The sequence below is a fragment of the Erithacus rubecula genome, assembly GCF_903797595.1.
Source record: "Erithacus rubecula genome assembly, chromosome: 23".
In the NCBI taxonomy this organism is placed as follows: domain Eukaryota; kingdom Metazoa; phylum Chordata; class Aves; order Passeriformes; family Muscicapidae; genus Erithacus; species Erithacus rubecula.
This window is the reverse complement of record NC_136675.1, coordinates 2,240,380-2,261,869: the sequence shown is the minus strand read 5'-3', so window position 1 is coordinate 2,261,869 and position 21,490 is coordinate 2,240,380. Positions and strand designations below refer to the sequence as shown.

At 57.4% G+C, this 21,490-nt stretch overlaps 1 protein-coding gene across 1 annotated transcript; it reads right to left on the bottom strand.

The window, feature by feature from the left end:
• Nucleotides 1-8,091: 8,091 nt before the first annotated feature.
• SERINC2 (serine incorporator 2) lies at nt 8,092-21,338 on the bottom strand. Its single transcript, XM_079325819.1, has 10 exons — nt 21,286-21,338; nt 13,346-13,507; nt 11,991-12,178; nt 11,823-11,902; nt 11,575-11,712; nt 11,296-11,465; nt 10,791-10,881; nt 10,548-10,683; nt 9,548-9,763; nt 8,092-8,833 (listed from the first exon to the last, which is right to left on the bottom strand). Exons 1-10 carry the CDS (start codon nt 21,322-21,324, stop codon nt 8,695-8,697), a joined length of 1,359 nt encoding a protein of 452 aa, XP_079181945.1. The 5' UTR covers nt 21,325-21,338; the 3' UTR covers nt 8,092-8,694.
• Between the last annotated feature and the right edge of the window lie 152 nt (nt 21,339-21,490).

The following is a 21,490-nucleotide window of genomic DNA, read 5'->3' as shown; positions in this document are numbered from 1 at the left end:
TGCCTGAGCAGCTGCTGTCCCGGGGAGCCGCGGGGACAGGAGCCGAGCACCCCCAGCACGGAGGAGATTCTTCCAGCAGATTCCTCTCCCTGCTCAGGTCCCTCTCTGAAACATTCACCTTCTCCTCAGCCCTTATCTCCTGGGGGAAAAAAAAAATGTATTTATGCTCCTTTTGCAGCGCCGGCAGCAGCTCCCCGCGCCCACGGTCCCTGCTCGCCGTCAGCTGAGCCTCACTCATGCAGCCCCAGATGGTTCAGCGTGGGTGGGGAGGCACCCCCAGCACCCCCAGAGCCCTGCCCGGGGCTGCAGCAGGAGGGGATGGAGCTGCCACACCGACAGTGTCACCCTGCTGCTGTCATCAGCTCCCGCAGCCGCCGGTGGCCTCGGGCATCCCCCGGGCTGGGCCCCTGCAGCAGAGGTTTGGGGGCTTTGGGGTGTCTCACACCAAGCTGTGTTTGCAGGGTTGGAAGCGATTTGGCAGAGAGTTCTCCTCCCCCGAAATCCGGGAGGAAAAGCTCTGAGGGAGAGGAGCAAAGCTGGCACCAGCAGCAGCCGGGTCACCCAGGAGGGACCCCGGGCACCTCTGCAGAGGGGCAGGGGTGGGAGCTCGGGGCATCCCTGCCAGGGGAGAACCAACACTCGGCTCTCCTCAATTTTCAGCTTTTTGCACCAGAAGCAACAAAACAAAGTAAATCCTCCAGCGCTTTGGTGCCTGAGCCCTTAAATCCTGGAAATTCCGGCTGCAGGAGCAGCGGCTGCAGTGGCACCAAGGTCCCCCAGGAGGGCACAGCCCAGAGCTCCCCCTCTCCCGCGCCCCGGTGAGGCTGCCCGGGCACAAAGGGACATTTGTTGACACAAATGCCCAGGGATCAATCTGCATTTCTGCCCCACCCCACTGTGTTTGTCTCTAAATCCTTCTGCACATCGAGGGTCTCTGCTTTGTGCTGGAAAATGTCCCAACTACGGAGCTGCTGCAGGGCTGGAGCTCCTCTGGAGCCAGGCTGGGAGAGCTGGGGGGGACACCTGGGGAGGAGAAGCTCCAGGAGAGCTCAGAGCCCCTGGCAGGGCCTGGAGGGGCTCCAGGAGAGCTGCAGAGGGACTGGGGACAAGGCAGGGAGGGACAGGACACAGGGAATGGCTCCCAGTGCCAGAAAGCAGGGCTGGCTGGGATCTTGGGCAGGAATTGTTCCCTGGCAGGGTGGGCAAGGCTGGGATGGAATTGCCAGAGCAGCTGTGGCTGCCCCTGGATCCCTGGCAGTGCCCAAGGCCAGGCTGGACACTGGGAGCAGCTGGGACAGTGGGAGTGTCCCTGCCAGGGCAGGGGTAGCACTGGGATGGGATTCCAGGTCCCTTCCAACCCAAACCCTTCTATGACTCTGTGATTCTGTGATTTTTGTGATTGATTCTGTGATTTATTTCATTCTGTTTTTCTCTGATTCAGAGATCAGGATGGGACTGCAGCTCTGTGCAGCAATGACCCACACGTTCAGTGAAGGGTTCAGAGCATTCCCACCCCTCCAGGGTGAGCCACAGCACAGTGAACGGTGTCCAGTGTGGCATTGGGTGCCACAAATACCAGTTTGTCACCGGGCTGGGTTTGTCAGTCACAGTGGCCACTTCTCCAGGCCCTTGAACTCCCTTTAATGGGGTACAGACACCCCTTAGTGGGGCTGGGCTGATGGAGGTGTGCTGGGATTAGGGGTGAGGTTGGGGTATGAGGCTTGAAAAGGGGTCAGTGACTGGATTTGGGGGTCACTTTTAGCTAAAGGGATGTGGATGGGGAGTGGATGGAAGGGGCAGGGAACTTTTGTTCCCCACTGTTTTTCTGGAGTACAACTGTCCCCAGAGAGCTCTGGGGACAGACAGGACTCGCAGCCACCAGGAGCTTTTGCTTTAGAGGCTTTGCAGGTCACTGAGAGGGGTGGAGAAAGGCTGGCCCAGGTGGCTGCCATGTGACAGCACTGCTGGCACCTGGGGACAAACCCCGGGGGCTCCTGGAGCCTCCTGGAGCCTCCTCCATCCCTGCAGGCACCAAACCCACCCCGGGGCTCCTGGAGCCTCCTGGAGCCTCCTCCATCCCTGCAAGCACCAAACCCACCCCGGGCTCCTGGAGCCTCCTCCATCCCTGCAGGCACCAAACCCACCCCGGGCTCCTGGAGACTCCTGGAGCCTCCTCCATCCCTGCAGGCACCAAACCCTCTCCCAGCCCAGGGGGACCCCTCCCTGTCCTCTCCCCAGACACCAACGGGCCTGTCCTCACTGCCACCTCCAGCTGCATCCATCATGGAATCCCTGAGCCTAGAAAAGCTCATCCAGCCCATCCACGACATCCATGAAAACCCCGCTGCCACGGGAGGGGGAATCTCTGCCTTTGAGTCCCTCGGAGATGAGTTGTTTGTGCCTGGCACGGCAATTCCCTGCTGGAATTAGCACCAAAGGGCAGGAGATGTTCCCTGCCCTCATTCAGTCCCTCGCTGTCCCCTGTCGGGACGTGGGGAGCGGCACATCCCGCTGGAAGGACAGAGGGAATGAGTCAGGGAGGAGAAGAGGGGGAGGGAGGCGGCTGGTGAAAAGTGCTGGTTGTTACAGGGAGATGGGAAGAAAAGAAGGGGGGAAAGGGGAAAACAAGGCAGCTGTGGGGCGGCGCTGCGGAGGGGACCCGCGGAGGAGCGGGGGGCACAGGGGCAGCCCGGGCTTCCCACAGCGCTGCCATTGGAGCCATCCCCAGGGTTCCCATCTGCCCGCCCTACGTGCCGGGAGGGAGGGAGGGAGGATGGATGCTCCTGGCACGGGAATCTCCAGGATCAGGGATGAGTCCCTGCAAAGCCGGGACAATGCTGTGTCCCAGGGTTCGCTGTTTCTGCAGCAGTTGGAGCTGTAGGATGCCTGTAATGGGAGTAAAACCACCCTGCAGGCTCCCACGGGGAGGAATTTTGGGAGGAGGGAAGCCAGAAAAAATGGGGAAATGGAATCCAGTGGAAAGAGCCAGAGGTCTGTCAGAAAAAAGTTTCCAATCCTCACTCAGCCCTCAGGGATCTTCAGAGCTGGGGGGCTCCAGGCCTCCTTCTTTGAGCCAAATGAGGGAATTCTGGAGGATTTATGGCCCCAATCCAAGGGAAAATGACAATGATGTGTTAGGATGACAAGCACGGCAGCTTTGGGGTGTGGGGTGGAGAAGTGGCTGCCTGAGAACAGCCTGGTAGGGCACCCCACAGCCAGAGAGTCCCAGGAGCTGGGCAGCCCCAGAGCAGGATTGTGGAATTTGGATGGATGAAATCTGGCTGGAAATGGGAAAAGAGAAAAACCTCTTGGAAAGCCTGGGAATGCAGGCTCCTGGTAGCCAGGAGGGATAAGCACAGGTTTCACTTTAGGGGGGACAGAGCAGTGTGGGGTGACCCCATGTGCTTTGGGGTGTCCCCACTATCCCAAACCATGACACAGGTTTGGGATAATTGGGGCACAGGATTGGGACATATATTGGGATACAGGATTGGGATATGGATTGGGATATGGGATAGGAATGTGGATTGGAATACAGGATTGGGATGTGGATTGGGATATGGGATTGGGATATAGGATAGGGGTGTGGATTGGAATACAGGATTGGGATACAGGATGGGGATATGGTATTGGGATATGGGATAGGGATGTGGATTGGAATAGAGGATTGGGATGTGGATTGGGATATGAGATTGGGATATGAGATTTGGATACAGAATTGAGATATGGGATAGAGATATGGATTGGGATATGGGATAGAGATGTGGATTGGGGTATGGTACTGGGATACAGGACTGGGATTGTGATTTAGAGTTAGAATATGGGACAGGGGGGTGGGGACAGCAGTGGGATATCACTGGGACAGCGGGGTGGGGACAGCAGTGGGATATCACTGGGACAGCGGGGTGGGGACATCAGCAGGACATCGTGTCCCAGCAAGGACAGCCCTGCTGCCCCCGGTGACCCCGGAGTCGCTGCTCACCCTCGCTGGGAACACTCTGCAAACCCGAGCACAGCCCTGCTCTATCTCCTGTTTATTAAAGGCCAGTTTGGGGTTTTATCCCCAAAATCTCCCTCCAGGCTGGGGGCCCGGAGCGCGGTGAGGATCTGTGCTGGAGCTGGAGCGGGGTGAGCTGGGGCGAGGCTGCTGCTGCCTCGGGAGCTGCTGCACACACAGATACAGCCTGTTCCCACTCCCAGCACAGATATTTATAGATACAGATGTTCTCCAGCAGCAGGGTTCAAACTGGAGCTTTTTTAATTTTTTTTTCTTTTTTTTTTTCCCCTCCCTGCCTCCTTCCCATCCCTCCTTGCTCTTCAGTGCTGCTGAAGGTAGAGACAGCAGCTCCAGAGCAGCGGGGGGCTGGGGAGTCTGTCCCAGCTGCTGGGGGTGCAAATGAAGCTTTCAGTGGGTTGAGGCGTCCCCGTGTCCCTGTGCAGGGCCGGGGGCTCCATCCCAGAGCCCCAAAGCACCCCCGGGATCAGGGCCGGGTTTGGGGTGGGAGCTACCTCTGGGTGCTGCAGCTGGAGCGCCCCAGGGAGCGATTCCAGCCCGAGGGATCCCCAGGGGACATTCCCGAGGGCAGGAGGGGGTTGAGCGCGGGGCAGGGTCCCGGGGCACCCCCGAAGTGTCACAGAGCCCCTGCTGGGAACAGCGGCTGCCCGATCCTACAGAGAGCGGTGTTTGGGGCTGAGCGGGGCACGGCCCTTTGCTCCCCTCCGGGGGTCCCCGCCCCCTCCCCAGGGCAGGGCTCAACACTGGCACTGCCAATCACCCCCAGGAGTCCCCGCTTGGCTTCTCCTCCCCTCAAACCCCTCCCGGCAAGGATTTGGGATTTTCCAGCCCAGCTCCGCTCATTCCTCCCATGGTTTCAACCCCCCCCCACCCCCAGCATCTTCCCGCTGCAAGGAACATTTTGGGAAGGAGAAAAGCCCGGGTAATAAATCCACACCCCAGGGGAGCGCTGCCTGTGCCCCCGAGCGCTCTCTCTGGAGGCTGGGCAAGGCTCTGCTCCACAATTAATTAATTATCCATGCCCTGTGCTCCGTCTGGGAGGCATTAATGGCTCCAGATGCGCATCGCGGAGCTCTGCGTGGCTCTGTAAACATGCTGCAAGTCCAATTTGGGTTTCCTCGGGTGCCTCATTTAAATGAATTATGTAAACGCTTTCCCCTCCTCTTTTGAGTAGGAGCCAGTCCGGCTGCTGCCCGATGTGTTAATCCCAGGAATAAAATAAAAAAACAAGGGAGGCCATGCATTAAAGGGAATCAAATGATGCTGGAGAGCCCCTGGAAGCAGCGGGATCGCGGAGCCAGGGTGGGGCTCTGTCACTGGGGGCTCCTCCCTTCTCATGGTCCCAAATGTTTGTTGACCCAGGAGGGTCCTGTGTCCAGCCCTGGTGTTAAATCCAGTTTAATTTGGGAACGCAGTGGTCATTGTCACCTTCTGTAGCTGCTGCGCAGCTTTTCCTGGGCTCCCACTTACCCTTCACCTCCCCATCCATCCCTCGGAGCGACCACCCAGGGACAGTAATTAGAGCAATTAACGCCACCTGGGGCGATAATGAGTGTGGTGGGGAGGGTCCCAGGGTGTCCCTGGTTCCCTCTCAGTCTGGGGCTGGGACTCGGGGCAGGGACAGGAGGGAAGGGACCCAGCCCAGGGCTGTGTTTTCTGCTGAGCTGGAGGTGGCAGATGTTCGCTGATGAATTATTCACCCGGAAAATTATCATGGAAATAGAATGGGTGGGGTTGGAAGGGATCTTAAAGCTCATCCAGTTTTCCTCCTTGCCATGGCAGGGACACTTCCCACTGTCCCAGCTGCTCCCAGTGTCCAGCCTGGCCTTGGGCACTGCCAGGGATCCAGGGGCAGCCACAGCTGCTCTGGCAATTCCATCCCAGCCCTGCCCACCCTGCCAGGGAACAATTCCTGCCCAAGATCCCAGCCAGCCCTGCCCTCTGGCACTGGGAGCCATTCCCTGTGTCCTGTCTCTCTCTGCCTTGTCCCCAGTCCCTCTGCAGCTCTCCTGGAGCCCCTCCAGGCCCTGCCAGGGGCTCTGAGCTCTCCTGGAGCTTCTCCTCTCCAGGGGAGCACCCCTAGAAATGCTGCTGCTGCTGCTGCTGCTGGCTGTGGGGACTTTTCCCTTTGAAGTGACAGCCACCAAATAAAGGAAGGGTTTAGTCCCTCATGGCTCTGTGGCTGTTTCACTCTCCCAGATCTCTCCATGGCACTTTTCCCTTTTCCATCAGACCCCTGAGGCCCAGCCCTGGCTGGGGAATCCCAGGGGCAGTTCTGGGCACCCCGGGGGCTGGGGGTGACACCTCCAGGGGACAGGGGACACTCCTGCAGCCTCCACCGTGACAGGCTGAGCTCAGTGGGGGTGCCCAGCTGGCAGGGAGCTGCCTCCCTCCTCCTCTCCTGCAGAAAACTGGTTATTTGGACTCAGATATAGATTATACTTGCTGAGAAGCAAATGCAGAACAGCCAGAACTGTGTGGAGAGTTCAGAATATTCCTAGAGAGAGAACTGGGGGCTCACTCAGCTCATGCTTAGTCCTGAGGGATTTTGTGCCATCAGTCCTTTTTTTTTTTTTTTTTTTTTTTTTTTAATTTTCATTCAATACAGCCAGGAAGGGAAAAGCAGCCAGGCTGGAACTCCTCAGGGCTCAGGGTGCCTTGCACAGCTCAGGATGAACATGGAGAGAGAAATCCAGAGGGATGGGGCAGATGCCACAGGGAACAAACTGCCATTGGGGTGTTGAAATCCCAAATACAGGAAAGCCAAAGGCAGCAGAGCCAGGGTCACCCCCAGTGCCCTGCCTCAGTTTCCTGCATCGTTTTGGGGTGCACTGTGCCATTGGGGCAGATCTGCCAGGGGTTCCTGAAGAAAACAGGGAGCAAAAACATTCTCCTGGAAATAAATGATGAAGGGAGGCATGAGGGGAAAGTACATCTGACAATTTGATCATTCTCAGAACCTTCCCTAGAGGGTACAGGGTGAAGGGTGAAGGGGGCAGGATGAGGGTTCCAGGGTGCTGGGTGCAGGATGAAAGTTACAGGATGCAGAGTGAGTGCAGGATGAGGGTCACTGGGTGCAGGATGAGGGTGAGTGGGTGCAGGGTGAATGCAGGATGAGGGTCACTGGGTGCAGGGTGAATGCAGGGTGCTGGGTGAAGGGTGCAGGATGAGTGCAGGGTGCAGGATGGGTGCAGGGTCACTGGGTGCAGGATGAGGGCAGGATTAGTGCCAGGTTCTGGGTGCAGGGTGCTGGGTGAGTGCAGGGTGCAGGTTGAGCATTGCTGGGTGCATGATGGGTGTCACTGGGTGTGGGATAAGGGTCACTGGGTGCAGGATCAGTGCAGGATCGGTGATGGGTGAGTGCTGAGTGCAGGATCAGGGTCACTGGGTGCAGGATGGAGTCACTGGGTGCAGGATGAAGGTTACAGGGTGCAGGATTGATGCTGGGTGCAGGATGGAGTCACTGGGTGCAGGATGGCAGTCACTGGGTGCAGGATGGCAGTCTCTGGGTGCAGGATGGCACTCTCTGGGTGCAGGATGGCACTCTCTGGGTGCAGGATGGCACTCTCTGGGTGCAGGATGGAGTCGCTCGGTGCCGGATCGGTGCCCGTGCGGGGCGCAGGTGTCGCACCGCGGGCTCGCAGCGCCATCGCGTGGCTGGAACCGCCCCGCACGGGAACGGGATGGGATGGGATAACGGGATGGCATAACGGGATGGGATAACGGGAATGGGATAACGGAAATGGGATATGGGATTAGGCTGCACCACCAGCAGCACCATCCGGTGCTGCTCTGTGCCTCCAGCACCGTGTGGAGCTCACCCCATCCCCCTGTGCCCCGGGCATGGTCTGCACCCCTTTGCTCACCACCACCACTCTCTCGGGGTGTCACAGGCTGCTATGGGGTTCAGGGCTCCAAGTTCCATGCCCCACAGTGATGCCAGCCCTGCCTGCACCCCGGGCAGCCAGCTGTGCCCCACCCCGGCCTCGGGTCAGTGTAAAACACCCCGCTGCCTCCGCCTGCTGGGCACCCACCCACCAGGAAACACTCCAAAGCACAAACGCACCGTGTTTATTCCAAACGAGACTTTATTATAGGGCAAAGAGCTGGGGCCAGGCCAGCGCAGCCTGCGGGGAACCTGACCTGTCCCCGGGGAGAAGAGGGACCTGTCCTCCTGCCGGGACAGCACCAGGAGCTGGGGCCACCACCGAGGCTGGCATGCAGCAGGACCTCTGCCTCCAGCCACAAGTCCCGGGATTTCTTTTCCTCCAGGCTGTTTGGGGACACGACACCCGCCGGGTCCTGGGTCCTGGTACTCGGCCAGACCCCAGAGACCCCAAAAGGCACCACGGTCCCGGGGCACCAGCAGCTGGTGAGAACCAAACCCTCCCGAGGCAAGGCAGGGGTGTCTGTTGGGTGGGGAGGGTCTGGAGGCACGGCCAAAGGCACTACACAAACAGGGAGATGGAGAGAGGTTTAAAAACACCCTCAGGTCTCTCCCAGCCCTTAATTTTCTCTGCTTGGCACTTCATCCCTTTCATATTAAAACAAAAGAGCTGCAAAAAGGCACAACCCAGCAGAGCAGCTCCTGCGTGCAGAACTGAGGCTGAGGCAGAGCTGGGGCTGTCCCCAGCCTCGAGGGACAAAGCCTCGATGGCAGCAGCACGTCCAGGGCCGCCTTAGCTGAAGTCCCGGTCTGGCAGCACCAGAGGAGCCACCAAGGTCCAGAGGTAGAGCAAGAGCCCGGCCCAGCTGGAGCTGATCTTCACCCACACGGCCGTCCAGGGGCTCCTCAGCACCTGCAAGCTCTCATCCGGCCTGGAACAGCGAACGCGAGGGTGGCACCACCACCGTGACACCCTGCCAGTGCAGGCAGGGATGGGCGCCACCCAGGGAACGGGGGGTGACCCACGGCTGCAGCCCCCCCAGGGTGTGACCCCACCCACTGCAGCCACCCCAGGGTGTGACTCCACTGCAGCCACCCCAGGGTGTGACCCCCCCCACTGCAGCCACCCCGGGGTGTGACCCCCCTACAGCCAGCCCAGGGTGTGACTCCACTGCAGCCACCCCGGGGTGTGACCCCCCCACTGCAGCCACCCCGGGTGTGACCCCCCCCACTGCAGCCACCCCGGGTGTGACCCCACTGCTGCAGCCACCCCAGGGTGTGACCCCACTGCTGCAGCCACCCCAGGGTGTGGCCCCCCCACTGCTGCCACCCCGGGGTGTGACCCCATAGCTGCAGCCACCCCAGGGTGTGACCCCACCTCTGCAGCCACCACAGGGTGTGACCCCATAGCTGCAGCCACCCCGGGTGTGACCCCACTGCTGCAGCCGCAGCCTCGGTCCCTGCTCCCCCTCCTCCCATCCCGAGCTGCAGCAGAGGACGCTGGCAAGCCCAGGCAGACCCTAAGAATAATTAAAGCTGCTGATGGAGCACATGCAGCAGCCTCGCACACCTCAGCTGTGCGCAGCACACGAGACCAGCGTCCCAGCAGGAACGGCGACAGCCCTGGGTGCCCACGGCACTCTCACCTGTACCAGTTGGTGAGGGTCATCATGATGTAGAGCGAGGCGAGGAGGAGGCAGAGGTGGAAGAAGGTGTAGTTGTAGGCGACGCCGTCCTGCTCGTTGTCGTAGGCTCGGCGCACCCCGCCCTCCTCCGCCCCGCCCGGCCCGGCCCCGCTCCCCGCCCCGCTCTCCTCCGTCAGCATCAGCTTGTTCACCTGCGGGTGGTCCGAGGAGCGGAGGCTGCGGGCAGAAGGATCAGCACCCCTTGGTCACTGTCCCCGTGCCGGGGGTTTTGTCCCTGGGGTTGTCCCTGGGGCAGTTTGGGGGATGCAGGCTGAGGGGAAACCCTAAAAACGGTGACTGTGGCCTTTAGCCAGTGCTCCCCTGCAGCTCTGCTGGAGCCCTTCAGGTATGGGACAGTCAGGGCAGTTTGGGGGATGCAGACTGTGGGAAAACCCTAAAATCTCTGTCACCCTTGTTCAAAGCCCCTCTCCAGCTCTCTCAGAACCCCTTCAGGCACTGGAAGGTTGACTGGAACCTCATCAATCTCAACGAAGAAAAGGAAGGGCAAGGGTTTTTTCCTGGGGAGCACAACCCCAGGCTCCAGTGTGGAATGGGGTCACTGAGGTGGGAAACAGCTCTGGGAAAGGCCCTGGGGTGCTGCTGGGCACGGGGAGCACGAGGCAGCAGGATATCCCTGCTGCAGAAGGTGAGAGGTGTCCTGGGCTGCACCAGGCAAAGCTGCCAGCAGGTCCAGGGAGGGCATCCTGCGATCTGCTCTGATAAGGCCACCCCATGGCAGGGGTTTTGTCCTTGGGGACATCCCCAGGACAGGCAGAGCAATTTGGGGCTATGGAGAAACCCTAAAAACAGTGTCTGTGGTCAGGCCTGTGCCCCTGGGGACAGGGATGGCTGGACAAAGAGACTTTGGTGACAAAGTCCCTGGAGCAAGGTGTGACCTCCCTGCCATGGCTCTGTGCTCCAGGGACAGGGCTGTCCCCAGGGACACAAGCCAGGTGCTCACCTGATGAAGAGGGTGCAGAGGATGAAGATGACCAGCCCCACGATGCTCGGGGCGTCCCACCAGGTTGTCAGTGGCTCGGGGGTCGTGGCTGAGCCCGTGCTGTTCCTCAGCAGCAGCGTGGGGTTACAGAGCTGGGCTGGGGGACACAGGGGGGTCAGCCCCCAAGGACACACAAACACCCACCCCAGTAAGGGCTCCTGCCCCTCCAGCCCTCTCCCAAAGCCCAGGAGGTGTCTGGCTTACTTGGAACGTTGGCCAGGGCAGACCAGGTGACAAAGATGGTGTAGAGGGTGATGAGGGATGCCTGCAGCAGCCCCGAGTGTGGCTGAGCCTCCTGAAACACAACAGTGGGTGCTTGGGTGCTCCTGTACCCCAGAGTGACACAGCCCCAGGCTCCTGGGTGCTTCTGTATCCCAGGGTGACACAGCCACAATCTCCTGCGTGCCCCTGTACCCCAGGGTGACACAGCCCCAGGCTCCTGGGTGCCCCTGTACCCCAGGGTGACACAGCCCCAGGCTCCTGGGTGCCCCTGTACCCCAGGGTGACACAGCCCCAGGCTCCTGGGTGCCCCTGTACCCCAGGATGGCACAGCTGCAATGTCCTGGGTGATCCTGTACCCCAGAGTGACACAGCCCCAATCTCCTGGGTGCTCCTGTACCCCAGGGTGACACAGCCCCCAATGTCCTGGGTGCTCCTGTACCCCAGGGTGACACAGCCCCAGGCTCTTGGGTGCTCCCCACTGCCTCACCTGGATCTTGGGCAGGATGGACACAACTGAGACGATGAGGCAGAGGATGAGGTTGATGCTGATGAAGGCCTTGCCCTCCGTGCAGCCCTCGGGCTTGGTGTAGTAGACGTAGAGCAGCACAACGGCCGCGATGGAGGCGGCGTAGAAGATGAAGGTGACAGCACAAAGGGCTGGGGGAGGAGACCAGAGGGGCTGGAGCAGAGCTCCCAGCCCCAGGCAGCTCAGCCTCCCCCTGGGATGAGCTGAGCCCCAGGAGCAGGGCACTGCCAGCACACCCACCTGCATACCAGCCCCTGGCGCTGCCCTCGCCCGCGTTGCGCAGCCAGCGCTGGCTCCAGGAGTGCGCCACGTCAATGAGCAGCACCAGCTGGATGAGGATGAACAGGAAGGAGCCCACCACACCAAAGTAAAACCAGACTGGAGAGGAGGAGAAAAGCCAGCTGAGAACAGGGAAGTGAGACTCAGGAGTACAGCCCTGGGTGTGAACCTGGGCAGAGGTGCCAAGGAGGGCAAGGGCAGCTCCTCACCTGAGGTGAAGGTGCCATCAGGGATGTAGAAAGCCCCCACTGTGATCCCCACCAGCACCAGGAACTTGAAGAACCAGAAGCTGTGGGAGGAGAGAGTGTGCAGCCAGCAGGGGCAGGGATGGGGGGTCCTGCCCATCCCCACCCCAGGGCCCAGGGGACCCCTCGCACCCGTTCTGCAGGGCGGCCCGCGGGTCCTTGCTGCTGCGCACGCACACCATCAGCACGGCAAAGAGGCAGAAGAAGGCGGCCATGGCGAAGCCCATGCGGTACACGGCCTTGTGGCCCAGGAAGCTGCTGCAGTCCACGTTGGTCTGGACCCCCAGTACTGAGCCACTGCCTTCACAGAACCCAGGGAGCTGAAACAGTGATGGGACAGTGAGCATCATTGTCTTGGGTTGCAGTACAGGATGTGACCAGCAATGTGTATTCTGTCCCCATCTGCTGACCCGGGTGTGGCAGTGCCCCTGATCTCCTGGCACACATTATCTGCTAATGGGCCATCTTTAAACCAGCTGGGCAATCATCTTTATCTTCCCACAGCCCATCCTCCCTCCAGGAGATATCTCCTGTTCATGGCCACTGAGTCCCAGTGCATGACTGATAAAATTCCATCATCCCACTGGGAGATGCTCCAGCCAGGGGAGGAGCCAAGCCTTTCCTACCCAGACAAAAACTGAGATTTTGGACACCAAGGGACCTTCTTCCCACTGGATTCCAGAGAAAAGCCAGACCTTTCCACATCATCCCTGGAGCTTCAGAGGAAACTGCACCTTCTCCAGGAGCACTGCTCCAGCTGAACCACATCTGCCCCTGCAGGGGGATGCAGCCACCATGGAATGGGACTGTGCCACCACCCTGACTGACTGACGGGTGTCAGCTTGGATTCTGACTCTGGCAGGGTTTTGGGATTGTTCTTTGTAATACTGTATTTCTATTTTAATTTTCCTAGTAAAGAACTGTTCTTCCTAATTCCCATATCTTTGCCTGAGAGTCCCTTAATTTCAAAATTATAATAATAATTTGGAGGGAAGGGGTTTACATTCTTCATTTCAAAGAGAAACTTCTGCCTTTATTGGCAGATACCTGTCCTTCAAACCAGGACAATCATCTCAGCACATCTTGCCGGGGACTGATGGCTGTGGGAAGGTTGGGATCGAAGATCTGGTAGGACTGGCATGAAACCAGCTTTTCCCTAAAGCCCATCTCAGCTGACAGAGCTCTGCTCTCTCCACCTGAAGTCCCATCTCCCTGACTGGCAAGGCACTGGCTGAACCCCAAAAAAAAGGGATGTAGGAAACTTTCCTGGGAGACATCTGGGAAAACCAAAAATTACATGAAATGATCCCACTGCATTTTTCCCTCTGTGGAAAACCAGGGCTGATAATGCCTCCTCCCAGTGAACTGCTCAGAATAAAGAGGAACAGAAGCACATCGTGGCCCAAAAATTCACTTTTTTGATTCAGCCTCAAGTCCCCACCACGAGCTGGGTCATTTCTTCCCAGCAATTTCCAGGAGTTCTTTACCTTGTGCAACTCCTTCTCCACACCCGGGATTATCATGATGATGGACACGAGGGTGCCCAGGAAGAGGAAGATGGTGAAGAGGAGGCGGGAGATGGTGGAGTTCTTGGTCGAGGGGCAGCAGCCACAGAGCAGGCACGGGGCAGAGCCACAGAGACATGACACCTGTAAGGAGACCAGCCTGTGAGGAGGGGCAGAGACTGGCCCCAAAATCTGTGCCCAGTCTGATCCTTAAGGAGATCAGCGTGAGAATCCACTCTGCTGCCTGGAGCTGCTCACACAACAGCCCACAGCCCACAGGACCTCATGGAAACAGCACCAAATTCCCCAGAAAAGTTGCTGAAAACCAAAAGAGCTGCAGGAACAGCTAGCGTGGAAAGTGACACCCAGAGTTTGAAGGCACCCTCATGTTTTTTCCTCCATGCAAGCCCTGTCCTGCAGGAGCCACCTTTTTGTACAAAAATGAGGTTCCCAAAATAATGTCAGGCTGCCCTTTCTGCCAAATCCAGATGGGAAGATATTGCTATCAGACTGTGGGGAAAGCAACTCATCCTGCCATCCTTCCCCTCTGTAAAGAGCACTTTACAGGTGGGGAAACTGAGGCACAGCATCCCCAAGAGCCCCCAGTGGGTCCTGGATTCCCAAAACCAGCACAGGCAGTGCTGCCAAGTGCATCCCATTCCAGAGACTCCCACTGCTGTGCTGGAGGAGGGAAATCCTGGCTAAGGAAACCCAAATTCACTGATACCAAAGCATTGGTGGGAGTTTCCTGCATGGGAGCAGTGCAGAATAAACCTTGTTCCCTTGAACAGCTCTTCTCTGCTGGACTTCAGCACATCAGCCAGGCAGGGGAAGGGCTCTGCTCTCTCCTGCCTTTGAGGGACATGCATGAGTTGTGTGTTTGTGATGGCCACGTGCTTCCCAGTCAGGGCCTGTGGTTGGTATTAATTAAAGATGGCTCATTATCAACTCAAATATACAATTCTCATTGTTGGAATCAGTGTTAAAAATTGACATGGCAGAAAACAAATCCAGGTGTGGAGCTGCTGGGTGGGCAGGACCCCATGCCAGAGTGACCACTTTAATGTCCCCAAATCACCAAAGGCGGATTTTATATTTTGTAAACATCAGCACACCATTATTTGAGAACAAATCCCCTCCTTCCTGACTTATTCATCCTATCCCATGCCAGCCCCACATCCCTGCCCCATTAACAGCTGTGTTGATGGTACCCACAGGAGCTGGGGTGGGTGGGACACCCAAGGTATCCCATGGGAACTCTCATCCTGCCCCTCCAGGAGCTGCTCAGTGCCATCACATCGTGTTTTCAACTTGGAAGCAAGGGAAAATGGCTTTCAATTAGAGACTGCTTCATTTCAGCCTCATTAAATGCACCACATGCATCAGAGTGCATTAAAATGCACCAGCATAACTGTATTTCCCTTCAAATTAAAAACAAAAATAGGCAACAACAAAAATCCCTTTAAATGCAGAATTACTGCATCATCTGATGTAGCAAAGCACCTCAGAGCTCCATCCACCCCTCCAGCTCCTCCTCCTTCAGTGCCAGCTGAAACAAAAAGCACCAGTCCCAAAATCAGCAGATCTGAACAGGAAAATCTGGAGGTCTGTGTTGTTTAGGATTTGGGGGTTCAACCCATCCAGTGCCATCCCATGACAGGGACACTCCCACTGTCCCAGCTGCTCCCAGTGTCCAGCATGGCCTTGGGCACTGCCAGGGATCCAGGGGCAGCCACAGCTGCTCTGGCAATTCCATCCCAGCCCTGCCCACCCTGCCAGGGAACAATTCCTGCCCAAGATCCCAGCCAGCCCTGCCCTCTGGCACTGGGAGCCATTCCCTGTGTCCTGTCCCTCCCTGCCTTGTCCCCAGTCCCTCTGCAGCTCTCCTGGAGCCCCTTCAGGCCCTGCCAGGGGCTCTGAGCTCTCCTGGAGCTTCTCCTCTCCAGGTGTTCCCCCCAGCTCTCCCAGCCTGGATCCAGAGGGGCTCCAGCCCTGCAGCAGCTCCCTGGGTTCCTCTGGGCTCTCTCCAGCAGGCAGAAGGTTTTTGGGAGCCCACAGCATCACTGGAGGTTTATTTTCAGGGTGATTCTCACACAGCCAAACTCCGTGGTTGTATTTCAGGTTTCACAGGCTCCTGCTCAGGTAACAGGATACAACAGCCCCATCCCACTGCTCTGCTCTGTAACACAGGAATCCTGTGGATTCCTTTTGGGACATCCTTTTAGGATAACTCCCTGAAAGCTCCTTCACAGTGAAGCCAAGGAACCCTTTGTGCCACACACTGACCCCTCCAGCTGCCTGGGCACTCCCGATTTCAGTCTCTTTGTTTAAAAATCAGTGTTTAACAGCAAGGAGAACACTCCCAGCAGTGCCGGACACTCCTTCCAAAGATTTTTAAAGTCGCCCTAAAATGTGAACACGGTGAAGGGACAAAGAGCAGGATGGAAAAAGCCAGCGAGGGAAGCGGCTGCAGCAGCAGGAGAGCCGGGGGTTAATGAGGAAGTGTCGGTTTTCAGCTGCTGGGGGATGGATGATTAAACTCTCGGGTTTCGCTTCCTCCCGCAGCCCGGCTCACCCCAGCGCCGCCCGCACCGCGGGGAGGGCTGATCCCTGCGCCCTGCCCCGAGCCGGACCAGCAGGGACACCACACGGACCCCAAATACACCGACAGAGCAACGGGACACAAAGAACATCACCCAAAAACAGCACCCCAAATACACCGACAGAGCAACGGGACACGAAACCAGCACCCCAAATACAGCACCCCAAAAACAGCACCCCAAATACACCGACAGAGCAACGGGACACGAAACCAGCACCCCAAATACAGCACCCCAAAAACAGCACCCCAAATACACCGACAGAGCAACGGGACACGAAAACAGCACCTAAAAACAGCACCCCAAAACAGCACCCCAAAAACAGCACCCCAAAACATCACCCAAAAACAGCACCCCAAATATACCGACAGAGCAACGGGACACAAAAACAGCACCCCAAAAACACCGACAGAGCAACGGGACACGAAAACAGCACCTAAAAACAGCACCCCGAAAACAGCACCCCAAAACAGCACCCCAAATACACCGACAGAGCAACGGGACACGAAAACAGCACCTAAAAACAGCACCCCAAAAACAGCACCCCAAATATACCGACAGAGCAACAGGACACAAAGAACAGCACCTAAAAACAGCATCCCAAAAACCGCACCCCAAATGTATCAATAGAGCAATGGCACCCCAAAAACAGCACCCAAAAACAGCACCCCAAATACACTGATACAGTAAGAGCACCTCAAAAACAGCACCCAAAAACACCGATAGAGCAATAGCACCCCAAAAACAGCACCCCAAAACACCGATACAGCAACAGCACCCCAAAACCAGCACCCAATAGCAACACCCGAAATACACTGATACAGTAACAGCACCCCAAAAACACTGACACAGCAATAGCACCTAAAAACAGCACCCCAAAAACAGCACCCCAAATATTTCACCCCAATAACAGCACCCAACAATTTGACTCCAACAATTTCACTCCAACAACTTCACTCCTAAAACAGCACCCAGAAACAGTATCCAAAAACAGCACCCCAAATATTTCACCCCAACAACAGCACCCAAACTGTACCAGCCCAACACAACTGACCACATTACACCAGTCCACACCACCACCCCAAAAACATCACCCCAAGAGCACCCCCCCAACTACATTGGCCCAAATACATCACCCCAACTACACCAGTACAACAGCACCCCAGCAACACCAGTCCAACACCACCATCCCAAAATATCATCCAGCAACAGCACCCCAAACCCACCAACCCAACATCACCTCAACACCAATCCAAAAACACCCACACTGATAACACCAACCTACACCATCCCAATTCCATCATTCCAACTACATCACCCCAACAACAGCCCAACTACACCACCCCAACTACACCAACCCAACACCATCCCAACAACACCAATCCAAAAATACCCACCTAACACCACCCCAACTGCACCAACCCAAAACCACCCCAACTACACCAACCAAACTACACCAGCCCAACTACACCACCCTAACTACACCACCCCAACAACAGCCCAACTATACCACCCCAACTACACCACCCCAACAACAGCCCAACTATACCACCCCAACTACACCAACCCAAAACCAGACCAACTACACCAACCCAACACCATCCCAGCAACACCAATCCAAAAATACCCACCTAATACCACCCCAACAGCCTAACCACACCAACACCAACCCAAGTACAACAACACCAGACCAACATGACTGACAAACTACACCAGTCCAACACCATCAGCGCAAAACACGACCCCAACAACACCGAGCCAAACCAGCAACCCAACTACACCACCCCATTACATCATCCCAACTCCACCACCATAACACCACCCCACAGCACCGCCCCAACATCACCCCAAGATCACCAACCCACCCCACCAGCCCAACTACACCAACACCAGCCCAACATGACTGATCAAACTACACTAGTCCAACAACACCAATCCAAAATCAGCTACCCAACATCACCCCAACATCACTGACCCACATCACCAACCCCAACCACACCACCCCAACAACACCAACCCAACACCAAACCATCCACACCACCCCAACAATATAAACTTAAAAATACCCACCCAAGATCACCCCAAACCACCAATACACCCCACAAACCCAGCTACACCACCCCAACACCAGCCCAGATACCCCAACACCAGCCCAGCTATCTAAACACCAGCCCAACACAACCAACCAAACTACACCAGCCCAACACCATCCCAACACCAACCCAACATCAGCCCAACAACACCAACCCAGCATCAGCCCAACTACATCACCCCAACACCACAAAGCTCCACCACCAACCCAATTACACCACCCCAATTACATCATCCCAACTACACCACCCCAACTACACCACCTCAACAACACTACCCCAACACCACCCCAGCTACACCACCCCAACACCACCCCAGCAAGAGCACCCCAACTACTCCAATGCAACACCACCAACACAACACCAACACAACTACACCACCCCAATTACATAATCCCAAATACGTCACCCCAACTACACCAACCCAACTACACCAACCCAGCTACACCCCTCCAATTACATCACCTCAACTACACCAACCCAACTACACCACCCCAGCTACACCAACCTAACTACACCGACCCAACTACACCAATCCAACTATACCAAACCAAGAACAACAACCCACCTACACCACCCTAACTACACCACCCCAACAACGGCACCCCAACTACACCAGTGCAACACCACCAACCCAACAACACCAACACAACTATATCACTCCAACTACATCACCTCAACTATCCCAACCCAGATACACCACCCCAATTACACTGATCCAACTACACCAATCCAACTACACCAAACCAAGAACAACAACCCACCTATACCACCCTAACTACACTGACCCAACAACAGCACCCCAACTACACCAATGCAACATCACCAACCCAACAACACCAACACAACTACACCACCTCAGTGACATCACCCCAACTACACCTACCCCAATTACATCACTCCAACCACACCACACCACACCACTACCCCATCAGGAGCTGCCTTCACCCCAGCAGCCCCAGGAACACCAAGAGTGAGTCAACACAGAGCAATGCTGAGCAGCCGGTGTTTTTCTGCTGCCAAATTAACCAGCAGGCAAATTAGTCACTACCAAACCCATCACATCAGGCACAGCTTGGGGAGCTGGTGGCCCTCCTGCCTGGCAGGTGGCTTTGGATTGGTACTACAAGGTTCAGTGTCCCCAGGGGGTGTCTAAGGACTGTCCAAGCCCCCAAGGCTTGCTTTGGCTGGAGCAGCCTTCTGCTGGTAACCCCAATTATGTGAGCCAAACAGACAGCCCAGAATGACCACACTGCTCATGGCAGCTGTGGGCAGAGCCTGCAAAACCACAGGAGGCAGAGAAAGAGAAATTCTCCTTTTGTGGTGCCAGTTTCACTCAGGAGCAGCTTGCAGGGTTTTAATGGGAAAGCGCTGAAGGAAGGGCTTGGCAGTCTCGTGGTGCTGTGACTCAAGGGATGCAGGCAGAACAGGAGGAGTTAGTCAGGATGTTCTTGTTAAAAATAATAATAGCAAAAAAATGCAGACTAAGAGTTGTTCAGTTGGGTTTGGGTGTTTTTCAGTGTTGTGGTTCTTCAGCTCAGACCTGTGCTAGAACAGCCCCTTCATCAGCCAGGTCCATCAGAAGGAACAAAAAAATTAAACAAAAGCCTGTTAAAAATATATTTTTTTTTTTAATTACACAGACTAGAGGGAGTGTTTCAATTGGTTTGGGGTTTTTTTCAGTGCTGTTCTTCAGCTCAAACCTGTACAAAACCAGCCCCTTCATCAACAACTTTCAGAGGAAGGAACAGAAAAATTAAACCTATACAATGACACTCTGTTACCACAGTCTGAGCCACAACAGATTTTGGGGAGGAAAAAATCCAGAATTCATAGAGAAAACTCCACAGCTCTGCCCTGGAGTAACTCTCTGCACTCCCAACACCTGCCCATAAGGAAAAGCACAGGAATGTGTTACAGAGGGGAGCCTTGCAGACCACCCTCCCTCCAGTCCCTCATTTCTAAACATCCTGTTCATTAAACCTCCAGCAGTCAGAGGTCGAGTTGCAAAACTCATTTCCAGGTTTCCAGGCCGGCACCTCCCAGGCTGTTGTTTCCATAGCCCTGCCCACAGGTGAGGCACTGCCGGGGCAGGAAGTGCTGGTGTCAGCAGGTGCCTGCGTCACCCGAACCACACAGCCCACGTCACAGGCACAGCACCCCAAATCACACAGCCTGAGCATGCCCTGGGACACAGCACCCCAAATCACACAGCCTGAGCGTGCCCTGGGACACAGCACCCCAAATCACACAGCCTGGGCCTGCCCTGGGACACAGCACCCCAAATCACACAGCCTGGGCCTGCACTGGGACACAGCACCCCAAATCACACAGCCTGGGCATTCCCTGGGACACAGCACCCCAAATCACACAGCCTGAGCGTGCCCTGGGACACAGCACCCCAAATCACACAGCCTGGGCCTGCCCTGGGACACAGCACCCCAAATCACACAGCCTGCAGGTACCCCAGGCCATGGCACCCCACATGCAGCCCCCTGCACCCCCTGTCCCAGCTCTTTCATGTACTCCATCCCCACTTGGGGGCTCAGCAGAGGGAACCAGGCAGGACCCCCAGCCTGTCAGGCCCCCCCCCACTCCTCCAGGTGCGGCAGGATATCGCTGCTCCGGTTTCCCACCTGCCCCGGGTGCCCTGGGGTCACCACCCAGCCCATTCCCCTCCCCCGTGAGCTCCAGAGTTCTCTGGAGTGAACACTCCGTGTCTCCATGGTTACCCGGGCTGCAGTGGGATGCCCTGCTCCGAGAATCCCCCACATCTCTCCAGCCACTGATGGATGCACCCCCTGAACCCCCTCCCATACAGGAGTGCAACCCCTGGGTGTGCCCCGCATCCCACATGTACCCGGGGGTGCATCCTCCGGGGCTCGCCCGCCTCCCCCCGGCTGCACAGGGCAGGGAACATCCTCTCGGGGGTCCCCTCATCCCCCCCGTATCCAGGGGTGTGTCCTGCCGGGGGTCGCGGTATCCCCTGCGAACACTGGGGCGCATCCCCCAGGGGTACCCTGCATCACCCTCCTGGCATCCCTCGGATCCCTCCCCGTCCGGGTGTAGCGGGGCACAGCCCCGGGTGTCCCTCAGCCTCCTCCCCCGTCCCGGGCCTCCCCGGACCCTCCGGGCGCGCAGCAGCTGCGACTCGCCCGCCCCGGGCCGCGCCCGCCCCGGCCCCGCCAGAGCGCCGGTGCCCCGGGTTCCCCCGCTCCGGGCGGGCACTCACGCAGCTGAGCAGGGAGCAGACCCCGAGACAGGCCCCCATCGTGCTGCCGCCGCTCCGGCTCCCGCTCCCGTTCCCGGTCCGGTCCCCTCCTCCTCCTCCTCCTCCGTCGCCGCCGCCCTGGCTCCGCCCGCACCGGGAGCTCGGGGCGGCCGCTGCCACCGCGCCTCCCGCGGGGCGGCCCCTGCGGCGGCGGGGGGAGAGCGAG